This window comes from Colias eurytheme, chromosome 8, assembly GCF_061535395.1.
Source record: "Colias eurytheme isolate Ceu_HAF_F1 chromosome 8, ilColEury1 Martin Lab GWU primary, whole genome shotgun sequence".
NCBI lineage: Eukaryota > Metazoa > Arthropoda > Insecta > Lepidoptera > Pieridae > Colias > Colias eurytheme.
In genome coordinates, this window is record NC_142987.1 from 6,219,473 (window position 1) to 6,242,580 (window position 23,108).

General features: G+C 30.9%; 1 protein-coding gene across 1 annotated transcript; it reads left to right on the forward strand.

Annotated features, from left to right (window-relative positions):
* The first annotated feature begins 19,109 nt into the window (after positions 1–19,109).
* On the forward strand, positions 19,110–22,299 carry LOC149906551 (uncharacterized). Its single transcript, XM_090104996.1, has 4 exons — positions 19,110–19,245; positions 20,521–20,599; positions 20,675–20,743; positions 21,483–22,299. The coding sequence occupies exons 2-4, from the start codon at positions 20,545–20,547 to the stop codon at positions 21,980–21,982; spliced, it is 624 nt and encodes a 207-aa protein (XP_089961122.1). The 5' UTR covers positions 19,110–19,245; positions 20,521–20,544; the 3' UTR covers positions 21,983–22,299.
* Positions 22,300–23,108: the final 809 nt, after the last annotated feature.

A 23,108-nucleotide genomic window follows, 5' to 3' on the forward strand; every position in this document is an offset into this window, starting at 1 on the left:
ATGAGTTTTGTAAGAGTTGGAGATAGCGGGAAATTTAAATGGCTTACTAAATTTTACTGAACGCGCCATTGTTTATCGTTTCCCATAGGAACCAATTATTATGTGGATTAATTTGATTTCAGTCACAAATATTTTGGACATAATTAAAGCCTGCTTTAAATTAAGTATTGTATACTTAAAATAATCTTTCTCATTTATTTGCTGATATTACCTATACCATCCCATACATAAGAGACATAAACAACTCTCATTATAATATGTTTTTACTTACTTTTAATGATACCACGAAATAGCTAGGAGAATTAGACTGGATGATACTTAGTAACGAGTAAATTCAAGAAAAACAATAATAATATCGTGTCTATATAACATTTTATTTTTATTGTTTAAAAACATCCCGGAGGAAGCAATTTCACGCCAATATTAATTTGCCTTTGAATCGACCCTTATCTACAGTATCAACGAAAACAATAAGATCAATTTTCTTAAGAGGTTTGTTTAAAATTAATGGATCAAAAACAAAAGGATAGTACTCCAGACTGGTGACTTATAAAATGCTAGAACACCTCTCCAAAGGAAAATAATGAATATTTTAATTTTCGCTGAATAAATTACGTTATATCTAGGGATAAGATAATGCGTGACCTTTTATAATTGTGAGAGATTAAGGTCCTGACAATGGACACAGCAGTAATTTAGTAGGGGGCTGTCCATTAATCACGTGAGGCTCAAAAGGGGGGGAGGGGGTGCATCAAAAAATCACGAAATATCACCAGGGGGAGGGGGGGTAAAGTAATATATCACGTGTATTTATTTTTTCGGCAAGCGCGCGATACTCAACCGAGAAGCGGCGTTACATATTATTATGTATTTATTTTTAGTCAAACGCGTACAACTTTTTCGCATTTCTTTCATTATTTTTATGTCATTCAAAAACAAACTGCAATCTTTCTATCTACCTCTGAACGTTTATTATAGTAGCCTTTAATTTTCTATAATAAAATTAGATGATACTTATACCAGTATTTTTTTATAAATAAAAAATAGATTCTTTGCAGGGACGAAAAAATACACGTGATATAGGGGGGAGGGGTAGTCTTAAACCTCACCACGTATCACCAAGGGGGAGGGGGGGTCAAAAAATTCCAAAAAAAACATCACGTGATTAATGGACGGCCCCTAGGGATTTTTATTGCTATTTTAGAAAATAAAATGTGTTTTAGTACGTAGGGTAAGGTTGCTCAAGTCGTACCCCCTAAGGAAATTATGCTATAATATTCACGACAATTGAAATAATACAAAATAATCCACATTTACTGAATCTTTATTTAGTTGTCTATTATTAAAAAATCACAGAAACTTACAATGTTAATATTAAAATATATATTTTAACGTTTTTCAAAAACATACCTTCGGTACGATTAAGGCGCCTAGTTGCCTAATTCGTACCACATACAGCCTAAGTCGTACTTAGAAAATACACTTTAGTGAAGATATAATAAACTATATAGAAAAATTCTTAATAATAAGAGATCAATTTTAAGTAAGTTAAAATTACAAATAATTCAGTCTGAGATTAACTTAAGCATATTATTTGGTAATTATTTTAGTGAATAACAAAATCTTAGACCTAAATAGAAGTACGAGTAAAGAATTTTTAACAGGTACGACTTAAGCATACTTATCTTTGAGGTTGAAAAATAAAATTACTAACACAACCTAAAAATTTTCTCCTGTTTGAGTATGCCCAAACGATTGACAGATAAGCATTAAAAATCGTTGTAAACAAAGACAAAATATAAAGATAACATTCCTGCCGTAAAAAGCTTATGAATGAGTCGTTAATTTTACATGAAAAGTGATAAAAAACTTACTTTTTGAATTATTTTCGCTGCACGAAGCCGACCGCCTGACCACTTGTTTACGCTTGCTCGCTCGACTAAATAGTTCACGTTAACAACACTAGATGGCCCAATTCAATGGTATCAGACGAGATATTGGTGGGGTACGACTAACGCTGTGGTACGACTTGAGCAACCTTACCCTACTTTTAATTTACCATGCCACTTTATAGATATAAAATTGTGATGGCACATGGTTAGATACGAAAAAACATGAGTATTTGAGTGATATAAATTTAAGGATTATGTTATTTTTTAGTTAGTTTTTATATATGTTTAAATATTAATCATTTATATCGATTACCGTATTATTATAAAAAACGCATAAAATGACCGCACTTATGCTGTAAATCTAACTAACATTTTCAAGCTTAACAGCGAACCAAGTTCATAGATATCGAGATCATTTACTTCCAAATTCAATGAATCCATCAATAAAATCAAAATAAAAAAGCTACAAATAATTTTAGTGTGAAGAATGGAGCAGTCATGGCAGTTGAAACAAGAACAAACAATCCTATAGGCCTACTTAATCCACACAACCATATACTTTTCATATAAGGGACAAAACAGCAACTCATTGTTGTGGTTATTATGCACGTCATTTACCATCAATTGATGGTACTGCTCCACTGTGACATTAAAAATATGCTTGTAACTTTACCAAATTGAATAATCTGTACCATCATTCGATTTTTAATCGAATCAAAATAACGAGCTAGCTGCTAGTCTATTAAATAATTTGGTAACTATGGTTATTGCAAGGCCTCAATAATTGTACGATGAAATAAAACTAAACTTTTAATTTTCATACTAATGACTAAAGCATATTAGATTTTTCTATGAATATAACAAAACTGGAGCGCCTGTTTATTAAAGACGGTACGGTGCTAATATTCTAGTGGCTTATATTGTTGGTTTAATTACAAGGAAAAATTCCGAGGCTGATATTACGCCTGCATATTGTAGAGGCTCGTAAAAGTTTACAACACAAGCTTTATTACTGGCTGTTCTTTCTGTGACTGCACGATATTGTGGGTAAACGAAGAGTGCATATTATGATGCGGTAAAGAGAAAAGGTAAACAATAAGATTTGCTCAGTATTAAATTATAAATGAGTGGGTAATTTGTTACGTAGTTAAAGTTTGTTTTGTTATAGATTAATCTATAGTTATGTCCTTGTAATGGAGTTAATTCAAGATTAATAAGTGAGAAAGTGATGAATTAATTTAGATTCCCTTGAAAATAAGCATACCGCATACGTGGCATGAACGAAAACAGAACTTATCATTCAAAATTATTATCATTAATAAATTTAATTCATAAACTAGCGACCATTTTACTTTGTAATAGTCACCAAACATTCGGAAAATACATTATAAACTAACTAGGGTAATTAAACTAAGTAACTGACAGGGATTTAGTTTACCCAAGAGCTTGACTCCGAAAACTATTCAGTTGAAAATATGAAATAACTGAAGCAAACAGCGTATTTTCACTAATGGGGAATATCATTGGAGAACTCCATTTCAAAATGAGAGTTAGTCGTTTTGTGGGAATATGTAATCAGAAATCTTGTCAATGTCAGCAATATTCAAGACTGTAATACTAATGAAGTGGTTTTGTTAATTATACCGCCTTTAATTAAAGTCGTGTTAAGGTAGCTTTCCGTAATATGTTTACGTTTTCTTGTTATCTCGTTATAATAAATGTAATAACGAACAAGTCATGGAGTTTTACTAGACCTCTTATATCACTTTTGGATTTTAAATATACGTTTATTTAACTTTTAAGTCCATACGTACCTACTATGAAATTAAATATTAAAAGGTCAACTTATAAATTACTATTTCTTCACATCTTCATAATTATCATCATCGTCTGCCATCAGCTTTCATCCTCTGAGTCTTATCTTCTTTCATATCTTAATGAACCCTTGTATGAAATTGGTTATTTTTAACCTACATTGTTATCGAATTTTTTTAAGGGTTGTTTATCAAAAGCTACGTGTGGAAATGATTATATTGTGCTTGATAGCGTATTATATTTAAATGGCATCAGTCCTGAATATTTTTTACCTTGATTTTTATAAAAGAAAATATTATAATTGTATATACCTAGCAACCATTAATTTGTGCGATACCCACGAAAAAAGAAGAAAATATGGTTTTCCTCTTTATTATGTTTTTATCTACATGAATTATATTTTTCACGTTCGCATTGAATTGGATATATTTTAATGAGAAGGGTTATTTTTGGATTGTTATTTATAGGCAAATAATTTATAAAAGTCTTTAAAAAAGTGGACTTTTGTTGCAAATGGCATTGCAGTGTTAGAAACTTGGACAATTATATAAGTTTGGCATGACCCTGCGGCCACAGAGAGTAACATGCAATTGTGAAACTTTTGAATTGAACTGTGGATTTCGAACTTAGATCAAATTATGTAATAAGCGCTTTAAGTAAAACGATGAAACTAAAAGTAGGTCGCTGAATAACAAGGAACTATAATCCTACAGGATTATAGTTCGTTTTTGAGGACAGAGCGTAATTTAGGCTAAAGCAGTATTATTCATTTAATACTCAAATATTTTTGTATGTTTGGTTTTGGTATTTATATATTTACTAGCTTTCCGCCCGCGGCTTCGCCCGCGTTTTCAGAGAAAAACCCGTTCCCGTAGGATTTCCGGGATAAAACCTATCCTATGTCCTTTCTCGGGTATCAAAATATCTCTATACCAAATTTCATGCAAATTGGTTCAGTAGTTCAGGCGTGATTGAGTAACAGACAGACAAACAGAGTTACTTTCGCATTTATAATATTAGTATGGATATAGGAATGCCGTTCTTCGAAATTCATGCGAAAATCGATTGTTATTAACAGCTTTATTTTGATCAGGTTAATATTGGTTATTTGAAAAAAAAACTAACTCAAGCTACCACGAAATAGAGAGATAATTATTACATTATATATTATAGCACAAATTTTAAAACAGTATGGCGACAGAATCCTTGATTAATAATAGGTTTATTTTTAGTAATTATATATTATAAAAGTCTACATTATACTCTTCGTTAATTAAGAGAATAAGTTCTTTAAATTTCCATTATTAAATCTTTTTCCAAAGAGCTAAAATAAGTCTTCTAATTAAATTTCGAAATAATTTGATTTAAAAAAGCTAGTCAGTAATTTAAATAAAAGCTTAATTAATTGAATTTAATTTTTCTCGATCTTTTTAACAAGTTAAAATATATAGTTTAAATTATTGCAGTATAAAATGTTGTGTTTTCCATAGTTTAAAAGATATTGTAATTAAAGACGCTAGTGGTAAGTCAAAGTTAAAACGTACTCCGTATCGGACAATATCTCTGGTAGAATGATTGGCATTTCAATTTAGGTTGAATTGCAGATATAAGCGACCGGGGAATGCGTCTATTAACTGAAGGAGACAAAATGTGTCGTCTATCTTAACTAACCGTTAAATGAATTGTTTTATTTACCACTCTAGAATAGAACTAAATAAGACGCGCAGAAGAAAAATGTACTAACAACGAGTTTTAAATTGATGGGGTTGTGGCTTGTGCTAGTTAAATGTGGTTGTTAAGTGTATCGAAGAATGTTTTAACAAAACAAATGAGTTATATATTATACTTCCACATTTTCAAGTGATTTGTTACTGGTTACTACGATGTTAAAGTAAAAACAATAATCTAGCAGTTTTCAAATTTGATTTAACTAATAATTATTGAAAGTTTTCTTAATCTGTTTACTTTTAAATCAAATTTTCTATTGTATCTAGTGTAAAATTACATGAAAGGAAATTTCTACTTAACGTGTAAACATAAGCGTCCTTGTGAAAACAGAGCTAACAATAATACATATACTGTGAAAGGTGTATGTACTATGTATTACAATGATCATAACACATTTTGTTAGACAGTACTACGGACCAGACTTATTACGACCATTTATTTTCGAGAAAAACGGGGCAACATAAATTACAGCTGTGTCTTCCAAAGCAAAAACATAATTAATGTAACATTGTTTGTAATCAGAGAGTTAAGTGGCACCAGATGCGTGTAACACGCCCTCTGAACATGGTCTGAATGAAACTATGAACTTGTAGTTTTAGCTTGATTAGTAATTACGTAGGTACTTCTGGACCTTAATATTCTGTATCGTGCGGTTTCTGCTAACAGCTGCAAGATGACTTTGTTTTAGGTGTAATTGTTATTATACAATTAAATGGAATGATTTATTTTTTATTTACCGTGATGTTATTAGATATTATATAGTAATAAATATTATGTTTTGATAAATATTTAGTATTGGTTTTATGGATTTCGACTCTTGAAAGTTTGTACACTGATTATGACTTTTCATAAAGTATTGAAGGATATTTAGCGTACTATTTGTAACTAAAGTGTGTGTAAAATAAGGCGATAGTAAATTGAAAAAAAGTGTTATTAAAAGAAAAATACTTTTGATTTTGACAAATGAGCCGATTATTTTTCACAGCTTTACATTGTTTCCTTAAAATGGAAAGAAACACTATCTCTAAAAATGTGTCTTTATGAAGGAGCCTCCCAAATAGTACCATTGAATGGGCAACTAACATCCAACAGGCTTTTATTTCAATCCATGGATTCGATCTCCGGAATTACAGCAGTTTGGAGGGATAAGTGCCGTCATATGTCACAGGGACATGTTCCCCGAGCAAAAAACCGAAGAGGACCGTTGTTTATGACATACCGCAATGTGACTTCACTAATTTATGATTCAATAGATTAACCTACAACCCTTTGTGTTCTTTCCCTTCTCATTTTGAGCCGACGTTTTATAAAAATAACGAATGTTTTATGACATTGAATGTAACGTTTGGATTTCGATTATTTGTATTTGCCTGTGGTATTTGCATAGTATCGCAAACGGATGAAAGCGATATTTTATTTGTGCGCTACCAAGAAAAGCAATCTGTAGGCGGTGAGGGTATTAAGAAAACAGAAGTGCAAAAACAATGCTCTTTTTCGCAATATTTTTATATCAATGGGAACTCGAACGGTTTTTCAAGTGAAAACCGTTTTAATGACTGTATAATGAGACTTCCTATTCTGGCTGACCTACTACACACTCAATGCGGTCTGATGAAGCATTATGAATGCGAAATATAGCGCTTTTCATACAAGTCACTTTTATATTAAGTGCAAATTGGTTTTTACGCGGTTCAATTGAATAATGCACAATTTAAAAATTAATTTGAAATGACTTTGTCTCGAATTAAGTTATTTTCGTTTTTATCAAATTAATTGTCAGTATATTAATTAAGGTATGCCGTGCAAATTTTAATATAACAGATAAATGACTGGCATTAAAATGGTTTAAACTTTAATTTTATGTTGTTTCGTTTGTATATCCGTCATTCCGGTTCAAAAGTAATCAAATTTTCATACACTTCCTGGTACCCGGTTGAGTTCAACATTACTATACTTTTGTAATAAAGCATCCTTATAATATATTTGTGTAAACCTATATTTATATAAGTAATAAAACGTAACATGTATCCATACGTACAAAATAACATAATATATTTAATTTGTATTTAATATATAAATAATTCCACTACGATATATATTTTAATCCAGTTAACTTTCGACATCCTAAGATTCAATGGTTTATATTCAACCAAACCCAACGTCTACTCAAACAATTTATCTTTACTAAGTTCACATACCTGAGGTCACTCTAAAACATATCGTAGCTGTGAATCACCATATATTATTATCACGTGATCAGCTGCTCCGTATTGCTACATTGAAATTCATAAAATAAATAATGAACTGTTAGCGCATGTGCGCAGAATATACCACGATACAAGATATTTACGGCACTATAAACTAACGCTTTCCATGTTTTATCTTCCCCATAATATAACGGAATTAATGGTGGTGGTATTTCCTCTTTGCTGTATTACAAGACAAAACGAAGGCGTGAAATTATAGAACGGATTATCTGTCCGATATTTATCTGCAAACTATGTATGGATAATATATTACATTAATTATTGCAGTAAACATACTTATATACATAATACAATAATGAAGTGTTTGTTTTTTCGTTGAATAATTTTTCAAACAGCTTAAGCGTAGCATAGTGCTACGTCGTAGCAAAACACATGAGTTTTATGTCGTCATTTTTTGATAATTACAAAAAATACAATTATTACGGTTAAATATAAAATTTACGTAATGCACATTCATTTATTGATTAAATATATTATTTCATGTAATCATAAATTTATAATGATGATTATAATAGGAAACCCGATATGTAGTCTTAATTGTTACTGATCCAATGCTTTTAATAATATTGAAACTAATCAAACTTAACACAAAACAGCAGGATTATAAAGTCTAATAATATTCAACGTTTTGTAGTACAAGATGAACTTTGAAATAAATATTTAATGAACGAATCTTGAGAAATGAAATTCGTACTATAAGGCCAGTAGAAATCGACACTAAAAAACCCTAAATTTGCAAAGCACGATGTAGATTTGAATTTTTGGTATGTTGTTTGGATCAGTTAGGGTGATGTAAATCCCAATTTGCAACTTCGAAAAAGTTGTGCTCGCTGCGCACCACGTGATAAACTGCGAAAATTTTGGACTTTTTTCACTTTTTGCTCTAAAAGTCATAAACTATGCGTTTCCGACAAGTATAATTCAGTACAAAAATTAAGGTTATTAAATTTGCAACAATTTAAGCCTAACCGCAGCTCTCTAAACCTTATAACGACTAAACTGTGGCCATTCGAAGATGGTTCATTTTTCCGGAAATATTGAAATTTTTAGTTTTGCTCCCGTTTGAACCAAAATATTGGCAAAAACCGCTCGTTCTATGAGAAAGTCGTATAATAAAGTTGTAGTGCATTTAATTTTCTTTCATTAGAGCATAGAACAAAGTCTGTGAGACAAATAGTTCACTCACAATATCTGAAAAACAAAAAGAAGGTAGAAATAGATTTTTAAAGAATTGAAACTGAGGGCATATAAAATCATAAAAAGGATAATACTTTTTTCATTTGCAGGATAGGTAATTAACAAAATTACAAAGATAATTAAATTTGCAACAATTTAAGCCTAACCGCAGCTCTCTAAAAAAGCTGCGGCCTTTCAAAGATAGTCAGTTTTTCCCGAAATTTTCAAATTTTTAGTTTTGCTCCCGTTTGAACCAAAATATTGGCAAAACCGCTCGTTCTATGAGAAGGTCATAAAATAAAGTTGTAGAAAATTTAATTTTGTTAATTACCTATCCTGCAAATGAAAAAGTATCCTTTTTATGATTTTATATGCCCTCAGTTTCAATTCTTTAAAAATCTATTTCTACCTTCTTTTTGTTTTTCAGATATTGTGAGTGAACTATTTGTCTCACAGACTTTGTTCTATGCTCTAATGAAAGAAAATTAAATGCACTACAACTTTATTATACGACTTTCTCATAGAACGAGCGGTTTTTGCCAATATTTTGGTTCAAACGGGAGCAAAACTAAAAATTTGAAATTTTCGGGAAAAACTGACTATCTTTGAAAGGCCACAGCTTAGTTGTTATAAGGTTTAGAGAGCTGCGGTTTGGCTTAAATTGTTGCAAATTTAATTAGCTTTGTAATTTTGTTAATTACCTATACTGCAAATGAAAAAGTATTATCCTTTTTATGATTTTACTAGATTTCCGCCCGCGGCTTCGCTCGCGTTTGCAAAGGAAAACCCGCATAGTTCCCGTTCCCGTGGGATTTCCAAGATAAAAACTATCCTATGTGTTAATCCAAGTTACCCTCTATATGTGTGCTAAATTTCATTGTAATCGGTTCAGTAGTTTTTACGTGAAAGAGTAACAAACATCCATACATCCATACATCCATACATCCTTACAAACTTTCGCCTTTATAATATATATTAGATTAAGATTAAGATATGCCCTCAGTTTCAATTCTTTAAAAATCTATTTCTACCTTCTTTTTGTTTTTCAGATATTGTGAGTGAACTATTTGTCTCACAGACTTTGTTCTATGCTCTAATGAAAGAAAATTAAATGCACTACAACTTTATTATACGACCTTCTCATAGAACAAGCGGTTTTTGCCAATATTTTGCTTCAAACGGGAGCAAAACTAAAAATTTCAATATTTCGGGAAAAATGAACCATCTTCGAATGGCCACAGTTTAGTCGCTATAAGATTTAGAGAGCTTTAATTAGACTTAAATTGTTGCAAATTTAATAACCTTAATTTATGTACTGAATGATACTTGTCGGAAACGCATAGTTTATGACTTTTAGAGCAAAAAGTGAAAAAAGTCCAAAATTTTCGCAGTTTATTATTTGCGTATAATCTTTTTTCCTACTTTCCCAAATTTTGTAATTTTGTTAATTACCTATCCAGCAAATGAAAAAGTATTATTCTTTTTATGATTTTATATGCTCTCAGTTTCAATTCTTTAAAAATCTATTTCTACCTTCTTTTTGTTTTTCAGATATTGTTTGTGAAATATTTGTCTCACAGACTTTGTTCTATGCTCTTATGAAAGAAAATTAAATGCACTACAACTTTATTATACGAACTTCTCATGGAACGAGCGGTTTTTGCCAATATGTTGCTTCAAACGGGAGCAAAACTAAAAATTTCAATATTTCGGGAAAAATGAACCATCTTCGAATGGCCACAGTTTAGTCGTTATAAGGTTTAGAGAGCTGCGGTTAGGCTTAAATTGTTGCAAATTTAATAACCTTAATTTATGTACTGAATCATACTTGTCGGAAACGCATAGTTTATGACTTTTAGAGCAAAAAGTGAAAAAAGTCCAAAATTTTCGCAGTTTATCACGTGGTGCGCAGCGAGCACAACTTTTTCGAAGTTGCAAATTGGGATTTACATCACCCTAACTGATCCAAACAACATACCAAAAATTCAAATCTACATCGTGCTTTGCGAATTTAATGTTAATTTCCACTGGCCTTCTACAGTATTTACTTTGCTTCGTAGCAATTTGTAGATATTACAATTCTATTTTGTAGTATATTAATATTCTACAATTGTGATTAGTTGGGCCAAAATAAAGGTAATTTACGGGCTCAAGACACACTCGTAGGAAGCGAGAATCTCGTAAATTATCAGGATTCACTAATTCATGAGTGCCATTCTCTCTACCCGAATGCCCTCCATTAATACAATATGCTAAGTACCCACTCGTCCCTGAAGAATTCCCTTGGTGCCTTATTTAACTGCTATCTGGCCCGTGGGAGATCACGCAACCCCGAGACTAGAATTTCGCACCTTATAAATCATTACTTTCTGACACAAAATGTTATTTATTGTGTTCTTTCTGTAATGACGTCGGGGAATTCGTATTGAATAATACGATTTAAATAGCAGTACATTTATAGGCTATGCGTGAATGCTGATGAGAAATGAATTTACGAATTCGGGATACGATAATCTTTTTCCTTAATTCGTTAATTTATAAGGTAATTCAGACTCTCAAAAGTTTTCCATATTATATAAGTATGTATAATGTAGCGTAAGTTATACTGTTAACAAATTAAGAAATATACAGTATTGAATCTAGTAAGTACTTACTGTTTCTTAATGCTTTAAAAACTCTACCATAAAAGTTAAAATATTACAACGTAGGAAAAATCTCAACGAAAAGTGAAACTGGCTCATATAAAAACTAACACTTTTCAAACTATTTTGTTCGTAAAGACAGTGTGGCAGATGGTGTCTAATAGTTTCCGCTGGCTTGTCTTCTTAATGCGACATGAAAGTCGTAACTTATATTAGATTCACCAGATGATGCGGTATTCGCAAGAAATTTTCAGATAATAATATTATTCGGGATAAATCGATTCGCAGTGCCTATCGAAAGATCTTTTGTTTTCCATTAGATAGATATCGCTAGAAAGAAGTTTGTTTTTTATTATATAAAAGTGTTTGCTTTAGTAGTTCTCAACTTATCTTTAAAGTGATCCTATAAGTAATCAGGGTTTTTGTATTCATAAATGTAAAACGTTTTGAATAGATGAAATTCATAACATATTAATTTATTACGAAACTTCAACGTTAGCTCGTTGATAAAGCGGTTAGAATGAGCAGCTTGAATGGGTATTTGGAGTTAATCACCTAACTTTTAATTAATGATAGAGCCTTTTGAATAAAAGTACAACGAAGCTACTTATGTATTATCTATGTAATAAAACTTGCGTCGGCATTTAACCCGGGCTTTTAATCGTGCCTGAGTTAGCGATTTCATTAAAATTCTTGTAGGATATTAATATTCATACCTAAATTGTGCGGTAGTAAACAGCATTGTTGTTTGTTTGAAACGGTGCATTGTTTATTAAGCCTAAATTACACATGATTACGGGAACGCGACGTAATCTAATGTTTTAAACGGAATATGTTAGAATGGGGCGTTAATGAGAAATAGCATACATACGTGAGGTCATGTGTTTTGTGGTATATTTCATTGAATATTATTTTACATATGAATGCAGATGTGATACGAATGTATGAAAATGAGATAAGTGAAACATTTCATCCACAAGTGTTCAAATAGGTAGTGTTAAAAATTTAAAATAATTCGTGGGGTCTAGTCTGTAGGAAATGCTCGATAGAGAAATGGGTCAATCAGCTACCATAAAAAAATGCTCTTTTCATAGTTCATACTGATCCACTGGTGTACGTTACAGTTCAATTCATTCGATACTTTTTTCGTCACCACGTTTTCGGAATTGCTGAACCAAATCTCTGCCTGAACGTCAATCTATTTCCCAACTTTGGTTGCGCTAAAAATACAAACTGGATTGCAGCCGGGATGCTGCGAACTTGTGAAAATATAAAGCGACATGGCTATGCCATTAAAAGATGGGAATAGACGGCATAGCACAGATAACATAAATATGTAACAGCCACACTTCGCTTCGGTGTAAATATATTTGAAGTGATATGGACTTGGTTGTTAATTTGAAATGGAAGTATCATATTTTTATGTTTTTGGTAGTATCAATTTCAATTTATAAAGAATCCATTTTAACTATAGTTATGGTGTTTTAGGATTTGTGGATGTTCATGGGCGGCGCCAATCATCGCTTTCTGTCCGGTGACGTGCCAGCTCGATTGCCAGCTACGATCCGAAGCATACCTAAAAAAAAGATGTGTAGGAAACGACAAAAATCGCAAATATACAAATTTATTATATCTTATATTCCATGACATATCAGCTTTGTTCAGACACAAAATTCAGAAAACATATACTTCAGCTTGTTAATTTGAAATTGAACGATTATATTTTAACTTGTTTACTACAAATGAGTTGTAGTTTTAATCTCAATATAACATGCCATGACATATCAGCATTGTTCAGAAACAAAATTAAGTAACAACAAACAGCGTTGAATAACTTTAAACGGACGGGTTGGCTTTCAGCGTCGGGTATAAGACTGAATGACTGGAGTGCTCTCCAAAATATGCGCCATACAATATGCAGAGACAAGACCTCTTCACAACGGTACTGTATTCAGTGTGCTTCCGGAAAGTTTACCATACCGTTATGTTGAAAACCTTCATTAAAAACACTTGTGTTATAATGATTGATATTTTTAAGAATTTTTGCATACTAAGTTGTTATTAATTTTAAATTGTAATGTAGATATTAAACCAGAAGTTAAATAATTACCTTTGAAAGACTTGTCTCCCTATTTTAATTACCTCATGAGGCCTATACGTGTAGTTACAGAGTACAAAGCTATTGTACCTAAAATAAAAGTACATACCTATATGAAATAAAGTAGGTGACTTTGGGCACAACGGATATTTGTTATTTTTCCTAAATAAATGTTTTCAAACAATATTTCATTCTGGAAATTAGTGTAATAATCTGTAATCCACTTAATAAACTTATTACGAGCATCCATCCAGGTATACTACAGTTCTATTAAAGGCATAATAATTCTTAAGCAAACATAATTCCGATTAGAATTAATATCAACGCGTAGAAATACTTTTTTTATTTTACGGTTCTGGAATATAAAATCTGTTCTAATAATATAATTATGCGTCTTGCTTTACTTTTAACAAGGTAAGTAAGTACGGAGTAATAATAATATGAATTTTCGGCTAAATAATAATATCAATAGCCATTTAATTAGTTCTACAATATTTCAGAGATGTCTGTCTATTTCATAGAAAATTGCGTACCTAGTTTTTTATACGCAATTTATTTATTCACGTATTCTAGATTTATAAGATTAGGTATACGATGTAGTACTTGTATATTTGTGTATTAATACTGGAAAAAACGTAAAAAAGGTTTCTCTCCAACGCTCTTAATTATAATCAACTTAGGAAAATATAAAAATTTCAGATTTATTTATTTTAAAACAATGTGAACGAATTTAGAAATGAAAAATCTGTTTTAGTATAATATCTATAGTGTAGAAACACATTTATAAATGTGTACATGAAAAAAACATATCAAGACATTTCCAAGCACAGCTAATGCTTTTTTAAATACGCTGGAAATATGGTGTTTTATGATGTCGCTTAAGCCGACATAAATGTAATGCCAACGGAATTGTGAAGGCAACAATACGAGGAGACTTAAGAATAAACACGATAATACTTATTTAGCTGTTTTGATTATATAAAAGGCATTATTTTTGTAGGTTTTTCCTTCTGCACAATTGTCAACTTCACAAGAGCTTTTAGAAGCAATTTAGGTAAGTATTTCGCAGTTATTACTTAGTGTTCGCGAAGCTCATTTGGAACTTCAATAGACGATAAACTTTTCAATGATAGAGCTTGCGATTACTCGAGTCACTAATATTTAATTAAAATAAAACTTTTTTACTCCTTTCATAACGAATTTATATTGAAATCAAATTCAAATTCAAATATATTTATTTGCTCGTATAAGGTTCATATACTGCCATTTTAAATGGCGTGCAAAAATTTACAAATTAATACATTCAATTAATACAGTCAAATTATATTAAACAAATTATATTAATTATTACACACAAAATACATTAATAAACAATTACAAAAATTACACATAAAATTACAATTTAATCAAATTAAGATTATTAAAAGTTTTAAGAATACGTTCATAACATATTACTTTTCAGTTGATGATATTTGATCATATTATATTTCATGGAAAAACTACCAATAGCAATTTTAAGAAATGTAATTCACAATCTCTATTGTACTAGAGTACTTCTAGTCATAAAAACAATATGAAATATAATTATCATAAAACAAAAGAGTCTGACGATCTAATATAATATATTAATAACAAAATATTTTCAGTAATATTATAAATGTACGTACTGTTTGCCACTAGTAGAGCCGCTTATAGAAACTTTACCACATTTCGTACAACAGTATTGTTATAATTTAACATTTCATATTGAGTTCATGCCGTACCACTACAAGGATCATCAATTAAAGTTGTTATACGAGTAATAAATACATTTAACTAGAATTTCACGATCAGAAGGGTTTCATTAGTACAAACTCCTTGAAACAAAAGAACTGGATTTGTTTCAAGAATCACTCGACCCTCTCTAGTGCTGTTTATTACTTAATGAGAATCTTAGAAAATAAAGTGTTATTGTGAAGACCTCTACAGAACATAATTATTTTCTATCTGTTCATTGTTAAATGTTTGAAATAAGCTCGGTATAACAAGACATCAATACAGTATCTAAACAATGTTACTGAACAGATTGAAAATCCTTCTGTAATTTGTTTTGGTACAACAATACTTTGACATAATAATAAAGCAAAAGGCACATCTGTGTAGATAAATAATTCGGTATGTACTTATAACATAGTAGATAATTAGTATATTAAGATGTAACGTTTTACATATGAAGTGAAAAAGCCTACACTGAATTATCTATTTCAGCATACCTACTGCCGAAACGTTAGCTTGTAAAATGCAAAATAGTCGCTGTCAACAGCCATGGCTACAAACTAGGGATAGTCCTCAGAGTGACGTAAGATTAGCATAAGTAAATTCGATACTTCTAGGCTGACGACCGTCCGGGATTAATTCTAATTAAGATGGGGCCTGAATATTTATTGACTCGTGTCACATTGTTATCTTAATATAGACGCTTGAATTAAATGAATCATTCACGGGTTCTTTTTGTACTTTCGATTTTGTTAGGAAGTAGTAGAGTCCTTTGTTCGACTTGTGTATTTTTGTATGTTTTTTTATAACAACGTCGAAATAATAAAATCCATATACAGAAAATTCAACTGGTATTTTATACATAATTATACTCAAATTACTATGTTGTAATGTTTTTAAATATCCTTATTATATTAAATCGTTCGGAACTACATACTTAAGCTTTAACTTTACAAGTTGTTAATTTTACAACGACCCACTATCAGTGTTCATTCACAGCAAATGTGTTTAACTCGGACGATTTCTAATCGACATTCTAAACTACCCTCAGGCCTCACTTTGTTTATAGGTATAGGGACAAGCTATGAATTGTTTTCATTCTTTCAATTTTCCGCTAAACTTGATTGAAAACTAATTATTGTATGTTTAACAAACAATTTATATTGCAACATTTGCTTACTTCTAATAATTAATCTTAAATTGCAGTTTAATTACGATTCACAACTCACGATTCAAATTAAAGTACTAGTAGTAGACAAGCAGACTAATCTAAAATTTTAAATGTGATTAAAATATAAAAAACCAGTTAAAAAATGTAGTCCACAAAATCGCGGAAATGAATTGCGTAATAAAGTTGTACAAGAGTTTTTGAGCGTCGCTCGCCTAAATTGCCAATGCCTTTATTGCAAACTTAATGAATTGAAGTTGTTTAAAGTTTCTTGTATCTCGGTCTGATATCGGATTCAGATTGGAACGAGGGGGTTTTAATGACGCCGCTGCAGTCGCCTTATACTTTTTACAGCGAGTCGTTTTAATTAAAAAGTGCCGTTCTCTGAAATAAAACTGCGCGTGGTAAATCGTTGTGCTAGCGGTCTTCAAGCTCGTTCGGGATTACTCAAGAGTAAATACTTCATGCAAATAGATGCTCCTTTGATTTTAAAGATCAAATTATGATGAGGGTTTTAATTGAAGTATAAGCATTTAACATTTCAATGGACCTTGTAGCTCTAAATAGGTACAGGTAGAGTATACATCCTACTACTATAAAAAGAAGATATTTTATGATCTTAATAGGTATTCTGGATATAATATAAACCTTAATATACAACAAAATTGATTGAAAATACGGAATAATACAACTGTAATTGCTAATACAAAACAAAAAACTGTTTTCAAAGTATTTAAACAACAATGTTGTGAAGTATCTATCGCTATAAAGGTATAATTAAGTTGATTGCCGTGGAGCTGCCGCTATCAGTTTACGCTTAGCCGTTTGATTAACGATTCCTAAAATAGCTTCTGTAATGACACTTTTGAAAGCAATCATAAAAAGCTTCGAATACGAAAGCTATCTAGATAATATGCATCAATAATTATAGAATAAAATGATATTAGATATTTATATTATTAAAAGGTAACATGTTATTAAATACTTAATATCATATTTTTCTTAAATGTGGTTTAATTTCGGGAATTTCAAAGAAAGTTTAGAATGTTGCAGATTAAAAATATCGCGTTTAAAATGTCCTACATTGCGATACATTTTGGTGTTGTATTTATAGAAGTTTAGCGTAGGAATATCGTGAAAACCATTTAATGAAAACTACGAATTGTTTCGTAAATTACCGCAGTAATTGCTTGCATACGAATGGGGCTTGATGGAAGTTTTACGTCAACAAATTGTGAAGTTAAGCCAATCGAAATCATTTCCTACATATTGTTTCCTATAATTAAAGGGAAATCTACATAATAATGTTTCATTTGAATTTATGGGTTACGTGATTGTGTACTAGCTTTAATCCATTGCGATATTAATTATTAAAAACATCTATGTTGTGTGAGCTAAAAATCTTTCGTTATCAAAAGTTTTTTAACACTTTTACTACGTTTTTCTCTTTTATAAGTGCATTCTAAACAGCTCATCGCCGACGCGGTCAGTTTTCAATACACAGTGATTATTTTTTGGTCTTTGGCGTAGACTAGCGAAGCTATTAAAAGCAAGCAGCGTTAACGACATGCAATTTCAGATTACTTCGAAACTGAAAGATAGTTTGTCCTTTTTATGGGATTTGTTCGCAATTTTCGTGGAGTGGTTTGGATTTATGAATACGATACTCGTACGTAAAAAAATTTAATTCTGATTTAGTGTCCCTATTTGTTACCTCTATCTTTGGAGTATTATTTTTACTTGTAACAGTAATACTTGGACTTATATTGATTTAGTACCTACATATTATTACACTTTCAAGGAGATTAAATAACGGATGACAAACTTATTATTCTGTAGAAGTAGATTGTGAATTAGCGTATATTTCTAAAGTCATTTGGTAGAATGATTCTCAAAATAAATTTTATTTATAGCAACCAACCATATATCAAAGTTCTAAAAAAAGAAACGGCTTACAGTAAAATTGACACGACCTATGAATGGCATTGTTTCCCGTTCTACAATACTACAGAAACAATCGTTGCTCAATTGTTCTAATATCTAATTGTTAAAATAAACTCTTCCATACAAAAATAAATGCAAAAAGCTAAGTTCATTACCGCAAACCTTAAAAAGACGATGCTAAAGTAACAAAGTAGGTACCATACGAGTAATTGAGTCAGTAAACATTTGCGGTACTAATGAAGCGTATGTTAATATTCTGTTGAATAGACACTAGAGCGAATAAAAATTAATTTTCATACGCTCTGCCTTTCAATGGTCTGTAGGGGCCTACAGAATTTCCCGTATTTAAAGTGGAGTCTACCTGCAGACATGCTACACAAGTTCAAGCGCGGCCAGTGAAGGGTGTAGGGGCGGCAAGGCGGAAGGAACCCTCCACCAACACACCTTTTTTGTTTTTTACCGCAAGTAATAAAATGTTGCTATCACATTGCTGGCTCTCTGAACCCGTTGACTAGAGCACACACTCTAAAGAAGCAATCTACACTCACCAACTTGATATTCTCAAAGTTAAAGCTACATTGAGAGCGTAGCGAGACATTTCATCGCGAGCTTTCAGTGTTGTTGTGAAACTCAAGCGAGACGCTACTGTATTGTGCTGCTAGTTACTCGGAAAAGTCGTGGACATATAATTTCGCGATCATAACGCTCTTGCTAATGTTCAAAGTTTATAATAATAATTTCAATTCGAATAGTTACAAGTGTAAGTTTTATCGTTAAAATAATATTTTTTATTCTTTTTATGAACAACAATATCGTTAGCTGGGACTCCATAAGGAATGACGTATGATTACTATTTAAGTAAACTATAATTACAGGCTCTAAATGTCAACACATTATTGGATTTTCTATTGAGTATTATTATAGGAAGTAATTTATTATTTATTTATCTTGTACGGTTTATCGAATTGTGATAGTCCGTTGGTGTGATAAGTTAATCTATTATGATTAAATAAGTTCTTAAAATTTCAATATCTCTTTACAAATACATACATACATTTTTTGACTGTTCTTAAAAATTATCATGAAAGTAATCATCGCATTAAAATTTAAATAATTTAAAGGGATTCTTTACGTACAGACACCAAATTATAATATTATATATTAGTCAATTAATTAAACTTATAATAAGTTATTTTGTATACAACCTTGCGTGTGTAATTAACGAATATCCATAAAGATTATTTATTACGAAAAAGCCAATATTAATGAACGGTTGGATATGATAATTGAAGCTTATATCGGCTATTATCTACTTTCATTTGTGTGGATTACGAGGAATGTGTAATTAGGAATGTTATTATATTATATGTTCTTATAATACGATCAAAAGATCGAAATACGTTATTATTATATCATTAGTGCCTAGTTGGTATAAATGTTCTGAAATAAAGTCCAATATAAATGTGAATGAACTAATCCATCAATACTTAATTGATGGAAGAATTCATCAATGCCGGGTCTAAATCAATGAATTTAATTATATGCATTGAATGAAAATTGGATAGAGAATCCTTTATACGGTAAAATGGTAGCAACGGTAGAAATATATTTACGAAATTGATCATCTGAGGTTGTTTAGAACTGTTTAGATCTGAGTTGTTTTATTTTGATATTTAAATAATACACGGAAATATTGCACATAGGTAATTTTTTAATTCATGTTTTTTATGTTTCTCAGGTTCGGAATTACTTAAAAAAATATTATTTATAACATAATTTTTCTTTTAAATAAGTATCTTGTTTTCAATCCCGTATTGTCTCACGTGAATGTTGAATTAAATACTTATACATAAAAGTCATAAAACAAAAGTTAAAAAACAAATACATTTTGCCCTAAAGCTCAATAGTAATAAAATTAGCCGAGAGTGTTCGAAAAGCAGAAATCAAATAAATCCTCGTTAAAGCCAGCCTCTCAGTTAGTACGGTTAAATCGGTCGTAGGTGTAATTTTTCTTATTCCTTTTTACCTTTTACAGATCCCTGCTACGTGTCCTAGACTAATGGCTAAAAGTTTTGTGATACACGCCTGTTTAATTTTGCTCACGTTTTGCCCAGGTAAACACGTTTTTACTGCTTTTTTACGTCACATACAATTTTTATTCCCACTTACTTATTGTTTCTTTTTAACAGGTAAGGGCAATCGTCGGAAGAAAATAATTGACAATTACAAACGTGATTTCTCTCTACAGAAAAGAATTGGTAAGATTTAACGTTAGTTTATTGTAGATATTATATATAGAGCTATGATTATTAAGTTGCTTGTGTTTTGTTACGGCAGTGAAGATCTAATTTGAATGTGTATTTTGTAAATTGAGGTTATTCTCATAATAGTGCGATAATATTTGTATATTACAGAGAGTATATTTTCACTGTAGCCATTTAATTTAACGTAATCTAAATATTTATTTAATTACCTGCTTCTTCTGCTTTATTTTCTTTGATCTTGTAATTCATCAAAATTCAATATCAATGCTAAGAAGATTGAAAATCTTATTTATCACTAGCTTTCCACCCGCAGCGTCGCCAGCGCAGTCAAAGAAAAACCCGCATAGTTCCCGTTCCCGTGGGATTTCCGTGATAGAACCTATCCTATTTCCCGGGGTAAAAAGTAGCCTATGTCCTTTCGCGGGAATCAAAATATCTCTATACCAAATTTCATGCAAATTGGTTCAGTAGTTAAGGCGTGATTGAGTAACAGACCGACAGACAGAGTTACTTTCGCATTTATAATATTAGTATGGATTGATATTAAATTTTGATGATGTTGTCGTTAACATGCTTGGTTTATATTATTTCAGTTCAGTCATCGAATTCACCCAAATATGGCGGGTGGATTTGATTACTGAACTGTATAATTATAGAAGCGGGAGAAACTCTATATTACAAAAATATACATTTTGTTTAATTCTTTAATACAGAACTTAATTTTAACTTACAGATTGGGAAAACCATAAAATTTATGCATATAGCGACTATTATAATGAATACCCGAATTATTCAGATATTGATTATGAGTACGACACTTCAAATTATAACAAAAAAGACGTAAAAGAGAAATTGTATTGGGATAGCGATGCTGATACTAAAAACGAAAAATCATTTATTCACAATGTACCTAAGAAATCAGAGAATCACAAATTAATTGATGTACCATTAAAAAATAACACAAACAACGCTAAATTCGTGTTGAGTATATCGAACGACAAGTGGCCTAAATTTGAAGATATACTCTTAGCTATGGGAAAGAAATATGATTGGAAAAATGATCGATGGATTAAGGTGAAAAAGAAAATGAAGGATACGCTACAATTGGGACATAAAAATGTAAATAAGAGCATAAACTTTCATGAAAAACATAGGTTTATTTATAGGATAGTGAGATTAAATAGACCTAAGAGTAAAAGAAATATTATTTTGGCTGTCACAGCGGTTAGATAGACAACTATGGAATAAAAATATTATGGAGATGGAAAAGCAGATGGATTTTTCATTAGAAGTAACGGGACCAATTTGATTGGAAGTGATTGTTAAGAATCTTAAGTGTAGGTGAAAAGGATTGCGCGTTGAACACATCTTTATATGTATATCTTGTTCTGCCATCGACAAAGTTTAGAAAAGCTGATACTTAATATCTTATTTATGTAATTGTTTCTCAAATTCCTTGACAATGTTGTACAGTTGCGTTATACAAATTGCAATAGAGTCTATGCATTGTGTTTAATTACATATAGCAATAGAAAGTGTTTAAATGAATAATAAAGGATTTGTTCAAAATATCTTTGCATTTTTATCTGTTCATTAAAGCATTTCTAGATAAGTTAAATAATAAAGGAATTCAAATTATTTTTTCAGATATCTAGTTATTTTTTTACTTTCCAGTGGATGTGTAATTGGAGTAAAAAATTAAACACACAAAAATATTATATGTACAAAATGCCTGAATTTGCCCAATAATTTCAGCATAGTCCATACTTCTAAGTGAAATACTATAATAATTATAAATCTGGTGTTCGATGTAAATTCTTTTATTTCAAAATTTACTATACACTATACAAAATTACATTCACACAACACAACAAACTGATAAGCTACATACTATAGAAGCAAAACCAAACGAGAATACATAGCTATAACAACTTTAATAACCTGGTACATGATATATTAGGAAGTTATTTTCACAAGCTTACTCACGCCAGAAGCAAAATTGGGTGCAGCGTAGCGCGATTGCCAATTAAAATTCTTTAAGAGGAACGTACTTCATATAGCAATCACGGTACGTAAGACCGCGTGATTGAAACTAATTCTATCTATGCTCTAATAATATTTGGGTTTTCTAATACCAGATATTATGAAATATTATAAAGCTGAAGAGTTTGTTTGAACGCACTAATCTCAGGAACTACTAGTCCGATTTGAAAAATTCTTTCAGTGTTAAATAGCCCATTTATCGAAGAAGGCTATAGGGTATATATAATCACGCTAAGGCCAACAGGAGCGGAGCAACGCGGGTAAAACCGCGAGGCACAGCTAATACCAGATAATTCAGTAATTTCGGTTAGTGCTT

What these genes read in the sequence shown, in the direction of transcription:
- LOC149906551 (XM_090104996.1), top strand. Translation starts at nt 20,545, where the DNA reads ATGGCTAAAAGTTTTGTGATACACGCCTGTTTAATTTTGCTCACGTTT. An exon ending in TTTGCTCACGTTTTGCCCAG is followed by an intron (nt 20,600 to 20,674) that starts GTAAACACGTTT and finishes TCTTTTTAACAG; the next exon opens with GTAAGGGCAATCGTCGGAAG. An exon ending in CTCTCTACAGAAAAGAATTG is followed by an intron (nt 20,744 to 21,482) that starts GTAAGATTTAAC and finishes TTTAACTTACAG; the next exon opens with ATTGGGAAAACCATAAAATT.